Source organism: Oryctolagus cuniculus, chromosome 13, assembly GCF_051225735.1.
Source record: "Oryctolagus cuniculus isolate XC-2025 breed Fujian yellow rabbit chromosome 13, ASM5122573v1, whole genome shotgun sequence".
NCBI lineage: Eukaryota > Metazoa > Chordata > Mammalia > Lagomorpha > Leporidae > Oryctolagus > Oryctolagus cuniculus.
In genome coordinates this window covers 17,724,502-17,741,192 of record NC_142879.1, presented here as the reverse complement: position 1 = coordinate 17,741,192, position 16,691 = coordinate 17,724,502, and the positions used below count along the sequence as shown (strand labels likewise).

General features: G+C 47.5%; 1 protein-coding gene across 12 annotated transcripts in view; it reads right to left on the bottom strand.

The window, feature by feature from the left end:
- IPO9 (importin 9) overlaps positions 1-15,595 on the bottom strand; it is a 58,262-nt gene extending 42,667 nt beyond the window's left edge. For 3 of the 12 annotated variants that reach the window (XR_016218802.1, XM_051820462.3, XM_089311289.1), the window contains exons 1-2: positions 14,933-15,122; positions 10,999-11,109 (exon numbers count right to left, since the gene is read on the bottom strand). Coding sequence is in view for 1 of the 12 variants with exons in the window: in XM_002717601.6 (XP_002717647.5) it covers positions 14,933-15,095 (163 nt within the window). In the remaining 11 variants the exon portion in view is untranslated. Of the gene's footprint in view, positions 1-10,998; positions 11,110-14,932 lie in introns of all 12 variants that reach the window. The other 9 variants (XR_011381329.2, XR_016218804.1, XM_002717601.6 and 6 more) reach the window with 5 other exon arrangements.
- Between the last annotated feature and the right edge of the window lie 1,096 nt (positions 15,596-16,691).

Here is a 16,691-nt window from a genome sequence, read left to right as displayed (position 1 = left end):
CTGCTAATGGGCTTGGAAAGGCAATGGAAGAAGTCCTTGGGCCCCTGCCACCCATGTGGGAGACCTGGATGAAACTCCTAGCTTCAGCCTGGCCCAGCCCTGGCCAATGCAGCTATTTGAGGAGTGAACCAGCGGATGGAAGATCTCCCTCAACCTCTCCCTCTTGCTCTCTCTTCTCCGTCTGTAACTGCCTTTCAAGTAAATAAATCTTTAAAAAAAAAAAAAAGATTTTGAAATAATTTTCAGAAAAATAGAATAGCAGAGAGTTCACAGATAGCCTTCACTTACATTCTACCTAATAGTTGTTCAAAAGTCAAAACGCAGGAAAGGAATGTGGGCACAGTACTATTCACTAAACTACACTTGATAAGAATTTCCTCAGCCTTTTCCCTTGTCTTTTTCTGTTTTAGGATCCGACCTAGGATTCCACATTGTATTTGCTTGTCATGTCTCCTTAGTTTCCTCCAACCTGTGCGACACTTTCTCAAGCTTTGTCTTTTGTGATGAGAACACTTTGGGGGCCAGTGCTGCAGTGTAACAAGTAAGCTTCTGCCTGTGGCACCAGCATCCAGTACAGGTACCAGTTCAAGTCCCGGCTGCTCCACTTTCGATCCAGCTCTCAGCTAATGGCCTGGGAAGGCAATGGAGGATGGCCAAAGTCCTTGAACTCCTGCACCCATGTGGGAGACTGGGAAGAAGCTCCAGGCTCTGAACGGGCCCAGCTCCGATGGTTGTGGCCATTTAAGGAGTGAATCAGCAGATGGAAGACTTCTCTGTCTCTCCCTCTCTCTTCGCATAACTCTGCCTCTCAAGTAAATAAAATAATCATAAAAATATTTTTTTGATGGGCCAGCACTGTGGCATAGTGGATAAAACCACCTTCTGCAGTTCTGGCATCCCATACGGGCGTCAGTTTGAGTACTGGCTGCGCTACTTCCAATCCAGCTCCCTGTTAATGTTCCTGGGAAAGCAGCAGCTGATGGCCCAAGTCCTTGGGATCCTGCACCCATCGGGGAGACCCAGATGAAGCTCCTGGCTTCAACCTGGCCCAGCCCTGGCTGTTGCAGCCATCTGGGGAGTAAACCAGCAGATGGAAGACCTCTCTTTCTCTGCCTCTCTGTAACTCTTTCAAATAGATAGATAGATAGATAGATAGATAAATCTTTAACAACAACAACAACAACAATTTATTGATTTATTTGAAGGGCAGAGTGATAGAGAGACAGGGAGACAAAGATCTTCATCTGCTGGTTCATTTCCCACATGGCTGCAACAGGCACTGGGCCAGGCTGTAGCCAGGAGCCAGGAACTCTATCCTGGTCCTCTAATGGGTAGCAGGGGCTCAGGCACTTGGTCATAGTCACCTACCTCCAAAGTGCTGCTCAACAAGAAGCTGGATTGAAAGTGGAGCAGCTGAGACTCAAACTGGAACTCGAGGATGGGAAGCCAGCGTTGCAAGTTGAGTTTTACCTGCTAAGCTATTAACACCAGCCCCAAGGTCAAGCATTTTTGACAAGAATATCAGAAAGTGATGCCTGCGTTTTCAGTATATCATATCAAGGACTAAATTATGTTGCTATTTGTATTACTGGCAATGTTAACTTTGATCACCCAGCAAGGTCAGGGCTCTTCTCCACTGTAAAGGTACTGACTTTTCATTTGCAATTGGTAAAAAATTTTGGGAAAGATATTTTGAGATTGTGCCATTATCCTGTCTCTTTTCAAATTCTCACCCATTGATTCTGGCACCCATCCTTCTGTAGATGCTGCCTGCAACAATTTTAACTGTGTTATATGCCTAATAGGGATTTTTATATTGCCACACTGCTCCTCACTTATTTTTTTAATGAGCTAAGGATTTTTTAATTAAAATTTATTTATTTATTTGAAAGTCAGAGTTACACAGAGAGAGAAGGAGAGGTAGAGACAGAGAGAGGTCTTCCATCCACTGGTTCACTCCCCAGATGGCCGCAATGACCGGAGCTGTGCTGATCCCAAGGCAGGAACCAGGAGCTTCTTCTGAGTCTCCCATGTGGGTGCAGGGGCCCAAGCACTTGGGCCATCTTCTATTGCTTTCCCAGGACACAGCAGAGAGCTGGATTGGAAGAGGAGCAGCCGGGACTAGAACTGGCGCCCATATGGGATGCTGGTGCTTCAGGCCACGGCATATTAACCTGCTGCGCCATATTGCTGGCCCCACTGCTCTTCACTTATTAATTGGAATTCTTCTATAAAATAGAACTGTCCCTTCTCCTTTATTTGTTCAGATGTATGTGGACTCATGAGTATTTATTTTATTCTATTTAATAGCATCATTTTCAATTTTGTATTTCAAATTGTTCCAATTTGGTCACTAGAATGCCTTCCAGTTGGTTCCTGCCTACTTCTATCTGCCTTTACCTTTTTTCAAGTCTTTTCTTACTTATTAAAAAAAAAAGTATTTATTTGAAAGGCAACGCTAAAGAGATATAGAGGGAGAGACAGAGCTTTTCCACCTGCTGGTTCACTTCCCAAATTGCCCCCCAGAGCCAGGTCTGTCCCAGGCTGAAGTCAGGAGCCAGGAACTCCATCCTGATCTTTCACATGGGTGGCAGGGACCCAAATCTTGGGTGGTCATGCACTGCCTTCTCGGGTGCATTACCAGAAGTTGGATGGGAAGTGGAGTAGCTGGAACTGGAACCCGCACCCCAATATGGGATGCTGGTGACCCCCTGTGCTAACAATGTTGGCCCTTCTCTCTCTGTCTCTTTTAAAAGATTTATTATTTTTTTTATTTATTTGAAAGTCAGAGTTACACAGAGAGAGAAGGAGAGGCAGAGAGAGGTCTTTCATCCGCTGGTTCATTCCCCAGTTGGCCACAAAGGCTGGAGCTGTGCTAATCTGAAGCCAGGAGTTTCCTCTGGGTCTCCCGTGCAGGTGCAGGGGCCCAAGCACTTGGGCCATCTTCTACTGCTTTCCCAGGCCATAGCAGAGCGTTGGATCAGAAGTGGAACAGCTGGGACTTGAACCGGTGTCCACATGGACGCCGGCACTGCAGGACGCTCCACCCGCTAAGCCACAGCATAGGTCCCCCTTTTTTCTCTTTTAAAAAAGCTTTGAAGAAGACACACACACACACACACAGATCTTATCTTCCATCTGTTGGTTCCCATGCAAATGGCCACAACAGCCAGGGCTAGGCCAGGCTGCAGCCAGGAGTCAGACACAGTTTAACCCACTGCATCAACACCACTACCGGTTCTTATTTTCTGTTAGGTTATCACAAGATGTGCTAGGCTTATCTTCTATTTTCTCTGCCTATGTCCTGGAATCAATCTTCTCCAAGGAACCCTTGTACTTTTTAGTGGAGAATTAGAAACCAAGATCTGGGTACTGGGAATGCTCATTGCTATCGAAGTGTCACTATCTGTAGGCCCTCTGAGGATGCAGCTAGGGAATATAGTACACCTTCACATCTGTCTGTCCCTCATCCTGACACCTCAAATGTCAACCCATTATCGCAAGGTTCATTCTACTCTTTCTTCTTTCATTTGTAACTTCTTCCTTTTACAGTGATAAACCTGGCTCTCATTATCTACAATGCATTGACTTATTGGTTCCATCTTACAATTTAACATAATTATAGAATTATTAGCCCATACCCTATGAAAAACAGATTGAGGAAGAATTTTTACATATACTTATTTTTTCTTTAGCTCACAATATGCAAATACAATGGCACTTCAAGCAGTTTGTGGAGAATGTGTTCAGTTTAGTGGTTAAAACTGAGGGGCCAGCACTGTGGCATAGAGGGTAAAGTTGTGGTCTGCAGTGCTGACATCCCTTATGGGCGCCGGTTCAAGTCCCAGCTGCTCCACTCCCAATCCAGCTCTGTTATGGCCTGGGAAGGCAGTTGAAGATGGCTCAAGTGCTTGGGCCCCTGACCCACCTGGGAGACCCAGAAGAAGCTCCTGGCTTTGGATTGGCCCAGCTCCAGCATTTGTAGCCATTTGGGGAGTGAATCAGCAGATGGAAGAACTCTCTCTGCCTCTGTCTCTCTGTAACTCTGCCTTTCAAATAAGTGAATCTTAAAAAAACAAAACTGTCTTAAAAAAAAAAAAAAACAGACTGAGATGCCTGCATCCCATACGGAAGTGCCTGGGTTCAGTGGTAGTCCCTGCTACGCACATGTGATAGATACTTGCATTGGGTTCCTGGACCCCGGCTTTGGTCTGGCCCCACTCCAGCTGTTGTGGGTATTTGGGGAACGAACCAGCAAATGAGAGCTCTCTGTCTCTGCCTATTAAATAAGAGTCTGTGGAAACTGGAATTAAACAGTAAGTTTATTTCTGAACAAAATTCTTTTAAGTCCAGTTTTTCCAAAACATACATTTTTCCACGAACTTTTGAAGACCCCACATATGCATGGATTTCAAAATTTTTTTTGCACCAAAATGAACTTAATTCTATTTTTCCATGAACTCTGTGAAACACCTTTATACTACTTTCCAAATTAGGCTGGTTTTCTTCCTGACCATCCAGTAACAGCTTTGTTATTCACATATAACACGGTTAGGTTCATTTTTTATTACTTGTCTTCCATTTTGGGTTCTCTTCCACATTGCTGATTTTATTTACAAAAAGTCCCTTCCGAGGCCGGCACTGTGCCATAGCCAGTAAAGCTGCCGCCTGCAGTGCCAGCTTCCCACATGGATGCCGGTTGGAGTCCCAGCCAATCCACTTCCAATCCAGCTCCCTGCTCATGTGCTTTGGAAAGCAGTGGAAGACGGCCCCAGTGCTTGGGCCTCTGCATACGCTCAGGAGGCCTGGAAGAAGCTCCTGGCTTCTGGCTTCAGATTAGTCCCGCTCTGGCCGATGGCCATTTGGGGAGTGAACCAGCAGATGGAAGACCTCTAACTCTGCCTTTCAAATAAACAATAAATCTTAAAAAAAAAAAAAAAAAAAAAAAAACACACACACACAAAACTCCTTCCAGGAAGTGTCACTCTACTCGTTCTCGTTCCCAATAACCTGTTTTCATTACCTTCTTCCACCTCCCTCCCCCACCCACTCCTTGAATAGGTAACCAACTGGTTTCTGGTTTATCTTTCCTGTATTTCCCTTGCACAAATGAAGAAGATATATGTACATCATTTTTAAAGATTTATTTATTTATTTGAAAGGCAGTTACAGAGAGAGAGACAGAGACAGAGAGCTCTCCCATCTGCTAGTTCACTCCCCACATGGCCACAATGGCCAGAGCTGGAACAGTCGGAAGCCAGAAGCCTCCCAAGTGGATGCAGGGGCCCAAGCACTGGGGCCATCTTCCCACTGTTTTCCAAGGCCCATCAGCAGGGAGCTGGATAAAAGTGGAGCAGCCAGGACTCGAACCGGCTCCCATACGGGATGTCGGCACTGCAGGCAGCAGTTTTACCTGCTAAGCCTTAGTGTCGGTCCCTGTACAACTTCTTATAGTCTTCTTGCTGACATAAAAAAGCAGAGTATTATGCTTTTTTTTTTTCCAGTTAACATTATATCCTGGAAATCAATCCAAATCAGCTCAGATTCCTCATTCTCTACAGCTGCATAAAATGCCATTACTTAGATGTATGCAACTTTGTTCAACTATTCCCCTATGTATGGACAGTTACATTGTTTCTAATATTCCACTTTTATAAACAATGTTCTAATGAATAATATTGTGTCTGTATTTTCTATTGTTGAAGGTATGTCTTCAGGGTAGATCCCGGCAACTGGGATTGTGGGTCAAGAGGTTAGTGCGCCTACACAGTGTTGAGTATGGTCAAGTTTCCTTCAGAGGATTATACCAATTCTCACTTCCAGGAATGTATTTCTCTACAGAACTGCCAACAGAATGATGAGAAAGGGTATTTCAGTGCTGTTTTATTTTATATTCCTCTAACCATGAGTGAGCGTAAATAATTTTTTGTTTGAAAGCCACTATAATGACATTTAGAGGGAAGGGGGAAATTGTCCACGTCTGCCCCCCACCCCACCTTCTTCCAGTTGGCATTTTGGTTGTTTCTCAATTTTTAACAGTTCTTTATATATTAAAGATATTATCCTTTTGTCTATGAGTATGTTGTGGGGAAGTCAGTTCTCTTTTGACTTTTTTATGTATTTTATGGACATGAAAACTGTAAAAAAATGTATGCAGCCCAATTTATTTTTTCTGTCACTGCTTCTGGCTTTTTGAGTCATAATTAGAAAGCCTTTCCCAATGTCAAGGTTAAAGAGAAATTTATCCACGTTTTCTTCTAGTACTTGTATGGTTTCATTGTTTACACCTAGATTCCTAATCCATTTGGAGTTTATTTACATGGTGTGAGATACAGATCTAATTCCAAGTGACTATGCAGCTATCCCACATTCTTTATTAAAAAGTCCACCTTCATTACCAGTGACCTGCAACACCACTTCTGTTTACATAGGTTGAATATCCTTTACCCCAAATCAACTTGTCTAGCTCATCTATAATGTTGGGCTGTACTATCCAGCAACTGAGTACGTATTTCCATTTGTTCATATCTAAGTTTTACAGAAGTGTTTAAAAAGTTTCCTCTGTGGGCCGGCGCCGCGGCTCACTAGGCTAATCCTCCACCTAGCGGCGCCGGCACACCGGGTTCTAGTCCCGGTCGGGGCTCCGGATTCTGTCCCGGTTGCCCCTCTTCCAGGCCAGCCCTCTGCTGTGGCCAGGGAGTGCAGTGGAGGATGGCCCAGGTGCTTGGGCCCTGCACCCCATGGGAGACCAGGAGAAGCACCTGGCTCCTGGCTCCTGGCTCCTGCCATCGGATCAGTGCGGTGCGCCGGCCGCAGCGCGCCGGCCGCGGCGGCCATTGGAGGGTGAACCAACGGCAAAAAGGAAGATCTTTCTCTCTGTCTCTCTCTCTCACTGTCCACTCTGCCTGTCAAAAAAAAAAGTTTCCTCTGTGGTGTCAGCTCTGTAGCATAGCGGGTAAAGCCACTGCCTGCAGTGCTGGCATCCTGTATGAGCGCCAGTTCGTGTCCCAGCTGCTCCATTTCCAATCCAGCTCTCTGCTGTGGCCTGGGAAAGCAGTAGAAGATGGCCTAAGTTCTTGGGCCCCTGAACCCACATGGGAGACCTGGTGGAAGCTCCAGGCTCCTGGTTTCGGCTGGGCACAGCTCCAGCTGTTGCGGCCAACTGGGGAGTGAACCAGCGGATGGAAGACCTCTCTCTCTCTCTGCCTCTCCTTCTCTGTGTAACTCTGAATTTCAAGTAAATAAATAAATCTTTAAAAAAAAATCAATAAAAATCTTCTAGGCTTTATTGTCTGTGAATATATGAGCCACTGATTTTTGTGTTTTATTTGGCCATTTTATTGAATTCTTACGTTTTTTTTTTGTTTTTTGTTTTTTTTTTAAGATTTATTTGGAGGGCGGGTGCTATGGTGCAGCGGGTTAACACCCTGGCCTGAAGCGCCATCATCTCATATGGACGCCAGTTCGAGACCTGGAAGCTCCACTCCCAATCCAGCTTTCTGCTATGGCCCAGGAAAGCAGTAGAAAATGGCCCAAGTCCTTGGGCCCCTGCACCTGAGTGGAAGACACGGAGGAGGCTCCTGGATCCTGGCTTTGAATCAACACAGCCAATTGGGGAGTGAACCATGGCATAGAAGACCTCTCTCTTTCTCTTTGCCTCTCCTCTCTGTGTAACTCTGACTTTCAAACCTGCATTGTGGTGCAGTGGGTTAAACTGCCACTTGCAATGCTAGCATCCTGTAAGTGCATTGGTTCAAGTCTCAGTTGCTCCACTTCCAATCCAGCTCTCTGCTCTTGCACCTAGGAAAACAGGGGAAAATGGCCCACATATTTGGTCCACAGCACCCATGTGGGAGACCCAGATGGAGCTGGTTCCTGGCTTTGGCCTGGTCCTGGTTACTGTGGCCCTCCAGGGAGTGAACCAGCAGATGGAAGATCAATCGACCCCTCTCTCTTTCCCTCCTTCCTACTGTAACTCTGCCTTTCAAATACATACATAAGTCTTCAGGTGCATTAGAGAACTAGATTGGAAGTGGAGCAGCTGGGATTTGAGCCGGCACTCACATTCAGAAACAAAGAGATGTCTATAATCCAAACATAGGGGAGTCAACTTTCAGAAATGGATGTGAAACACAGATGAGTAAGATACAATTTAGGAACACCTCTCGGACACCAATGTTCAATTTTAATGAAAAAAAAAAAGCACACTGAAATGCACATGTGAATTTTATGTAAAACGAGAGAGAGCACTAGTAAGGAACCCACAACTCCCTTTGAATTCAGATTCTTTTTCTTTTGAAAGGCAGAGTGACAAAAGTGGGGGTGGGGAGTCGGGGAGAGAGACAGAGACAGAGAGAGAGTTTGAGATTTTCCACCTGCTGGTTCTGCTGGTTTACTCCCCGAATGGCAACAGCTACATCTGGGCCAGGCTGAAGCAGGAGCCAGAAACCGCAACCCGAGGCCGTCTTCTGATGCTTTCCCTGGTGTATTAGCAGGGAGCTGGATCAGAAGTGGAACAGCCAGAACTCCACCTGGCACTCCAATATATGGGATGCCTGCATCACAAGTGGCGCCTTAACCTGCTGTGCCATGTTGCTGGCCTGAGTTTAGATGCTTAGTGTGATAATGGATGCTAACTTGATAACATTACATCTGCTTAGAATGTCTACCCAGGCTTAACCCCCTGGACACAGTAAACCAGTTCTGGTGTACCACAAGTGACTTCCTTCAGAATGATCCGCAAGCATGTTCATAAATTACTTGGGACATACAACATTTTCCTTCAAGGTACTATTATATAATGTTTGCATGGGCCACTGTGATGTAGGTTTCAATGTTCCTGGCAACAGCACAATTTGTGGGTCATCACTACAAACTAAATGAGGTCACTGATACTCTCACAGTACTGGGATGACACTATGGTTCATGGAAGGTTTCCCACGGGCCCACTCCGGCCTGAGCCAGAAGAGCCAGGAAAGCATACAGACCAGGCAACTTCATGTGAAGGGCTTGTCACAATTGGGGGCCCTTTCTCATCAACCAGAGAAAAAGCTTAACATGAATATACTTTCTCACATTTGTGCCAGGTGAGGGTAGCATTCTAGTGATGATCACAACATCTGGGGGCTCTTCTAACATAATCATAAACTAATCGTGTCTGGTGACCTATCAAACATCATACTCCAAATTCCTCTAACCACCTTGCTTCACCAGCCACTGAGATTGCACAGGATGACAAGATTAAGAGATCATCAGAAGATTAAGACCTATGTGACGGCCAGAAACCTAAATCACCCAAGGGATCTGTACCTTGAGCAAGAACTGTAAGATGGATCTTCTCTAAAATCTTATTTCCTTCACATTGCAAGAGGACAAAGGAAAGTTCAAGTAACATAAACAACTGCTCACAACACTTAATAGGAAAGAAAATATTTGAAGATGGTTATCACTGGTAACTAAGACAAATTTTACAAACAGAACAAACAGAATAGATTTTCTTCTTACAAGCTTCCAGAGTTTCAAAAATGGGAACCACACAATCAACTCTGGCTTACAACCTCCAAAAATTCAAAGACAAATAATTCATTTCTATTAGGGTATGGAGGGAAAATGTAAGTTATTATTTTTTAAAGTTTTACGTATTTACTTGAAAAGCAGAGTGACAGCAAGACAGAGGGATCTTCCATCTGTTAGTTCAAATACTGCCAACAGCTAGGGCCAAGCTGAAGCCAAGAACCAGGAACTCCATCCAGGTTTCCCATGTGGGTGGCAGGGATCCAATAGTTGAGACATCACCTGCTGCCTCCCAGGGTGCACACGAGCAGGAAGCTGAATCGGAAGTGGAGGCAGGCAGGACTCAAACCCAGGCGCTCTGATATGGAACATGGGCATCTTAACTGATGTGCCGCAGAATGTTTATTTTAAATTAACTTGTTTTATTTAACTCAATTTATTCTGTCTACGCCACTTACAGGTGTAGAAATATAGGGATATCAGTTACTCTAGAACAGTCACATCCATTAAGCTCTATTTTACTTAGAAGTTATATGAAGAGCTGTGTCCAAGGAATGTCAATGGTAACATGGTGTTCACCATGAACTCTGCCATAAAACACAAAGAAGGGAAATCCAGAAAAATAAAATCCTAAAGCTCTCTGTCTTGTTTTAAATCTGATCAGCACAGATGCTGATCTACTGCTGATTATTAAGCAGTAAAAACCCTATTTACTGGATGTGACTGTGGGGATTTCTAGTTTTACTGATTAGTGTCTTTAACATGATTTCTTTAGAAAACATTAAAAAGAAAAGCTGAATGACACTGTGGGGTGATTGAGGTAGAGAAAAATACAAGAGACACAACACACACAGCCATTTCACTGTGCTTTGCCTGGAAAGGAACCATTGAGATTAAACTGAGATTCAACCTATGAAGTTAACCTAAAGGAGAACACCCGCAAGACAGCTGTCATACAAAGTTAGCATTCTAAAGCCCATTCCTGTTAGGAAACTTAACCTCCCTAGTTCCTTTCCCCAAGGAAAAACAGGATAGACCGATTCTGGTAACTGCATTTTCACCCTGACTCTGGGCTCTCTACTGCACCTTTACTCCAATCCCAAACTGTCCTCCGACTTCCAAGAAATCCTCTGCCCTCTTTCATCCTGCAGTCTGGGTCTTTTGCTTCCCTCTCTCCTTATCCTTGCTCCCCTTCCCTCCTTTCACCCAACCTGGCAAACACATGACCTAAAACCGGACTTAGAACAAAGAGCATGGAGGACAAGGGATCAGTTAAGAAGTACAGGCTACCGCTTTAAAAGCCTTCTGGAGCGGTAAGACGTGGCCGTGCCTGGACGGTCAGCTAGCAGGAAGAACTGGAAACAGGGGTTGTCTGGACAAGGAGAGTTCTGAACAGAGCTCTGGAGACGCCCCCTCTGTCTCACGGGGGTTAGTAAGCCCCCACAACACCACAGATGAAAGGAAAAAGAAAACTCCACCACTGGCCTGTTTCCGAGCGCGGCCGCCTTCCGCTCGGCTCAGTGCCCGCCACATGCCCAGGAGTGCGTCTGGATCCTTGAGGGGCGCCCTTCGCAGGTGGACAGTGCTTACGCTAGACTGCAAGAGAGCCAGAAAAGTGCCCATGAGAACCAGAAAGCAAACCTCCAGCCAGCAGGATCATCTCTCTAGACATCTAAGATGGGGAACTCAACGCAGGCATCGGGACGGCATCGGGATGCCAGGAAAGGTGAGGGGGAGCATTCCACCCCTCCCCAGTTCAACGTAATGGTGGTGGAAGGGGGAAAATGCATTCTCTGTGACATATCTGCTGGAAACAAGACAGAACAGACTAAGTCCCAGCCGACGACGGGGGAAATGTCTTCATTCCTAACAGATGGAAAGAAATAACTACAAGAAGAAAACGGTCCAGAGTCTAAGTCTAGTGCATAGGAAAGTCTGGGCTATGCTGGCCAGGCCGGGAAAAGCAAAGCAACTCATGTCATCACTTGCGTGACGCTGTCGCTGTCCTTTGGGGAAAACATAGGAAAAAAAGGGAAGGAAACCCCATTTTAAGATATAAAGCTGACATACTCAGCTGTCAATCTTACTGTAAGTAGAACAGAAAAGATTTGATGAAGTAGAAAATATCAGACTTCGACGTAAGAGCTTTCGGCAGTTCGCAAACTCCCCAGTCTTTTTTAATTACCATGGTTACAAAATGCTTGACATGACCCTGCCTTTTAATAAAATGGAATTAGAAGAATGCTCTAACAAAGCAAAAGGCTTTTCATTTTTATCCTATTTAGGCAGAACTAAATTCCCAGAAACCCTGCTGATCAAACTCACAATCTCAACCCTCCCAGGAAAAATGAAGGGTAACAATTATCTCTTGAACACTGAGCAGCACAGGAACGTCCAAATGTTCAAGCAATGCTCCTCCCAGCTCAGGATGGCAGCGCTGTCTAAACAACGCGGTCACTGGTACCACCTCCTTCTCTGATTAACCCGGTTAAGTAGGCTGTATTCAGAGAGGTTCGCTGGGTTTCTCTTAGATCCACGTGACGTTGGAAAATGGCAAGCGCAGGGACTCAACAAAGTCATTCCAGGACACCAGGCTGATGAAGCAACCTCCCGTGCTCCTTTTCAGACTGACACACTATATGAGTCAGGTGCGTCTCTCATACATACACACTTTATTGGCTTAAAATAGGCACCCATTCTGGCTAATAATTATAGGCAAGTTATCGCTCAGGAAAAATCATCTGGCAGACTTAATGATCAGGATGTACTTTGGACTCTATCAACTCTATTTCCTAAAATAACTGCTTCTCAAAATCCCATCTATGGTACAATTTGGCCAGAGCATGTCAACCCATTTGTCCTTCTAACAGAGAGCTGACAGCTGACCTGTGCCCATTCCCCATGAATTAAAGATTCTTCCACTTAATCTTCAAGACTAGGGGTCATTCACTGGCAGCCAGGGATGGCAGCACAACTTTTTGGCAAAGGGAACAGGCCAGTTAATCTCAAGGACTAGGTAGGACTGATCTCTTATGGTAGGCCATAACAAAGGGCTCACAAAGACAGTGTCATTATTTGAGAGGACAGAGGAAATAGATCTAGTTGTCACCCTACCCTGGACCCTATGGAACCAAAAAAAGGATTCAGAGATCACCAGAACACAATTAATAAAACACCAACTATGGTTTTTTGTTAACTTCAAGAAAGAGTATTTTTGAGGACCAGAAAGCAAAGTTCCTTCAACCTAGGAATAAACAAGTGTAAAGCAACTCTAAAGAGGAAAATAATTTCTTCATTTGCAAGAATGGCTCCTCATTGTGCTTTCAGGGCCTTCTAACAGCAGGAGCAACGTCCAACCAAACACATCAGGCCACACAGTTGGCTAAATCCTGGCTATAGTTTCACTCAGAGAGGAGTTATGGCCGGTGGAGAAGAAACTACTCATCCACATCCAGGAGACCTCAGACTGAGACAGATCCAAGATACGACGTCCTCTGGATCCAATGGCAAAGACAAAGTGGTAAAGGCCCCAAGAGCATCCAAGGAATGAACCACCACCCTCCACTTAAAAGATAGGTGAAAGGGGGAATCTCTATAGCTGTGTGGATAAACGTAAAGAGTCAGACTATTCTAGACACAGTCTCTAAGGAGTCAGAGGCACTGTACTCAACTCGCGATTTGCTCAGCCCTGTAACCACATCCTAAGCCTTTATTACTAGAGGACGAGTACCAGGTCACTGCATCGAAGCCGTCCCCTACCTTCCCTGCCTCTCCCAGCATGCCCTCCAGCAGCACATTACCAGTACGCTATGGGGGGAAAGGAGGGTGGGCTCAGCCTACCTCCCACCAGTGGCTCAGATCAAAATTCTGTGCTGCTGAAATTTAATTTTTGATTTCAAGACCTCAAAAGATAACACGACAGACCAGAATCTAAAGAAGACCTCATGAAGTCTATAACTGCCTTTGCCTGGACAAGACCATGCGCTTGGCTAGAGCTGAGATGGGTTCCAAACGGAGCGGCAGCGTGCCGGACGGTTTCAACATGAGCCAGGGCCCACGAGAAACGCATCTGGAGCACCAGGGACACTGCGCATCATTCAGGGCAGGTCCAGTGGGGCCATTCTGCACCAGATCTTCAACTTCATTCAAGTGGCAACTTAAAGGTGGTGTGCTTCCTTTGCTTTGTTACTCTTCCTCCTTTACACCCAACAGAGGCAGAGACACGACCATGAATAAAGGAATTCTACCTGGAGGGCACAAAAACTCCTTCCGAGCAATCTGTGCATGGCTGTCAATCAGCTTTCTCCTACTCAGTAGGAGGCAGAACCATGACAACTACAACGGGGCCTTCCAAATGGTCCTTAACCTGCCGCACCCCCAAATTTTAACGTATTTGCAACAGAAGGGAATTTGCTTTCAACAGCTGTCACATCCTGAGACAGTGAACACAAAACCAAATTTAGGGATGACTCGTCTTAAAATGCTTTTCACTGAAAATAAACCCAACGGGAGAGTTAACTCGAGGTTTTGAGCGTGACTGGTCAGACCAGGGACACTGCCCCTTCTCTCTGAAAAGGCCTTTGCGTGGTAGTGGAAATACTTAGTTGAGCTGGGAGATTCTGATGATTTGCAGTTCCAGCGAATTTCTGACCAGACAGAATCCTTACATAAGGACCAAGAAGAGTTTCTTGCCATTCGAGGATCCAGTTCTTCTTTGTCAGGTGGCTACACTGGGAAAGAAAGGCCCCCTCAGCAGGAAACTGATAGGAAATCTCAAACCAACAGCTCATTTTCTTCTCCATCACTTTAGCGCACACAATAGCAGGATGTGGACAAAGAATCAAAAACAAAGGATGAACGGTTCTTCCAAAGAGAATTGCACACAGGGTTGTGTGTGTGTGTGTGTTTTATAGTAAGTGCATATCACTGTGGAAATAAACGGGGGAGCACGGGCAGGAAGGCGAGGCAGTGCATATGCGCTTAATTTAATTTCTGGGAAGGCATGGAGAGTGCAAACAACCAGCTGGGTTTACAAAAGGCAGAAACTTGTCCGATGACGTCCGCCACGCTGATAGCCGCCTCCTCAAGACCCTCCTCTCTCACCCCCTCCTCCCATGCCAGCACCGCGAGCTGGGGGAGACAACGCCCGGAGACCCCGCTCCCACACTCACTCAGCCCGGCCCGGCCGGCGCCCCCCGCTCCGTCCCCGGCGACCCCGGGCTCCGCGCCCGCCCCCTTCCCCGCCGAGGCTCCGCCTCCCGCGACCCTCGCCGCCCCGCCGGCGACTCCGCTCCTCGGCGCCCAGCCCTCCACCGGCTGACGCTGCCCCGCTGTGCCCCGCCGGTCCCCCGCGGCGGTCAGCGGATCGTGCGGCCGGCCCAGGTCCCAGCCATCCTCGTGACGGTCCCGCCTCACTCACCCTCCGTCACCTCCAGCACCTTAATCTGCTCCTCGGCAGCCGCCCGCACCTCCTGCACCGGGGACAGGATCCCAGTGAGCGTATCCACCAACGCTTCCTTCAATCCTTGTGCCACCGGACCCGGCAGCCCGGAGGCCGCGCCAGCCGCCGCCGCTGCCGCCATCTTTTCTCCCCTCAGCCCGCCAGCCCCGAGGCCGGGACCCGCCACCGGATGACGGCTCCCGCGCGCGGCCAATCCGCGAAGCCGCGCCTGCGCACCACAGCCGGGCGGGAGCGGGCCGCGGCGGGGGGCGGGGAGCGGGCGGAAGCCTCCAGAGACAGCGCCTTCTGCCGCTGGAGCGAAGACTGCGCCTTTTCCGGCCGGGGTCGCTGAGGGTTTAGGTGAACGCGGGTCCTAGGTGAGGTCAGCGATCTCGTTCGGAGTAAAGGCCGTGATGGACTTGCTAGGAGGGAGGGCTTGGGGTGGGGATGGAGGAGAGGGGTCTGCATCAGGAAGAGCTGTTTTAAAACCAGCTTATTTTACCCCCAAGCCTCAGGAATCTAAAGATGGGCGTGGGGAGTGCCGGTGGCTTTCGGCCCAGTGTCCTCGGTGCGACCCAGAACCAATCCTTTTAGCGGTCAGTGCATACATGGCTTTCCCCGAGAAGTCTGGCCGGACACTGCAGACACAGGGCAGTAGTGGGAGTGGCTATCAGGGCCCGGCCTGAGGGAGTGGCCCTAGGGACCGAGGCTTAACGGTGGAGCAGGTGCAGAGGATCCGCGTGCAGGGTTTGGAATGCAGGGCTGGAGGCTAGCGCGGCGCGTGGCTGCGGGGAGAAAGGCGTGCTACGGGGTGGGAGCGAGAACAGGGATTTCCGAGTAAGCTGTTCGGGTTTCGCACCTTACGAATGGCTCCCGGGAACTCTTTCGTTGCCAATGGCAAAGGAAAGCAGCTGGCAATTCCTGTTAGTCCCAGGGGCTGTGGATGCCCAATCGCTAACTGTTGGGGGTCAAGTCACCTCTGATTTTCCCCGAAGAATGTTTTCTTGGTTTATTTTGAGGCCAGCTCCAAACGTATTGGTTAGGACCTGGCGCTGCTGGTTGGAGTCCCAGCTGCTCCACATCCCATCCAGCTCCCTGCCAATGCTCTTAGGAAAGTAGTGGGGCCCCTGCACCCACGTGGGAGACCCTGAAGAAGCTCCTGGCTTTGGCCCAGCCCCTGCCATTGCAGCCACTTGGGATGGAAGCTCTCTCTTCTCTGTAACTCTTTTAAAAAAATAGATAAATAAAATCTTAAAACCGCATGTCAGTTGCTCCACTGAATTCTTGGAAAAAAAAAGAAAACATATTGATGAGAGGGCTGAGGTGGATCATGAACCCTGATTTCACAGGGAAAATTTGCTTCCTGGGCCTCCTGCTGCAATGGGGAGAGGTGAGACTGCCTTCTCTCCCACCAGTGGCCAGGGGAAGCGGACTCCCATGGGGCAGTATCTTTTCTTGCAGATTAATTCACTTTACGCCAAGAAGAAAACTGAGGGAAGTCCAGAGGGCGTTCTCAAACGTGGGGCAGTGATGGGTGGTCTGAGATCTGGTAGAGGGGCTTTATCCACAGCTTGTGGGCGGGGTCCCCACCCCCCAACCGAAACGCTGACCTGGGGGCCAGTGGGTTACACTTCCGGGTTAGGCTAACGACCTCAAGCGCCCTCAGCTCATCAAGGGCAGGACCGTGGCGCTGCAGGAGACAGAAAGGAGTCAGAGAGGGCGCGCGAGAGAACCAGTG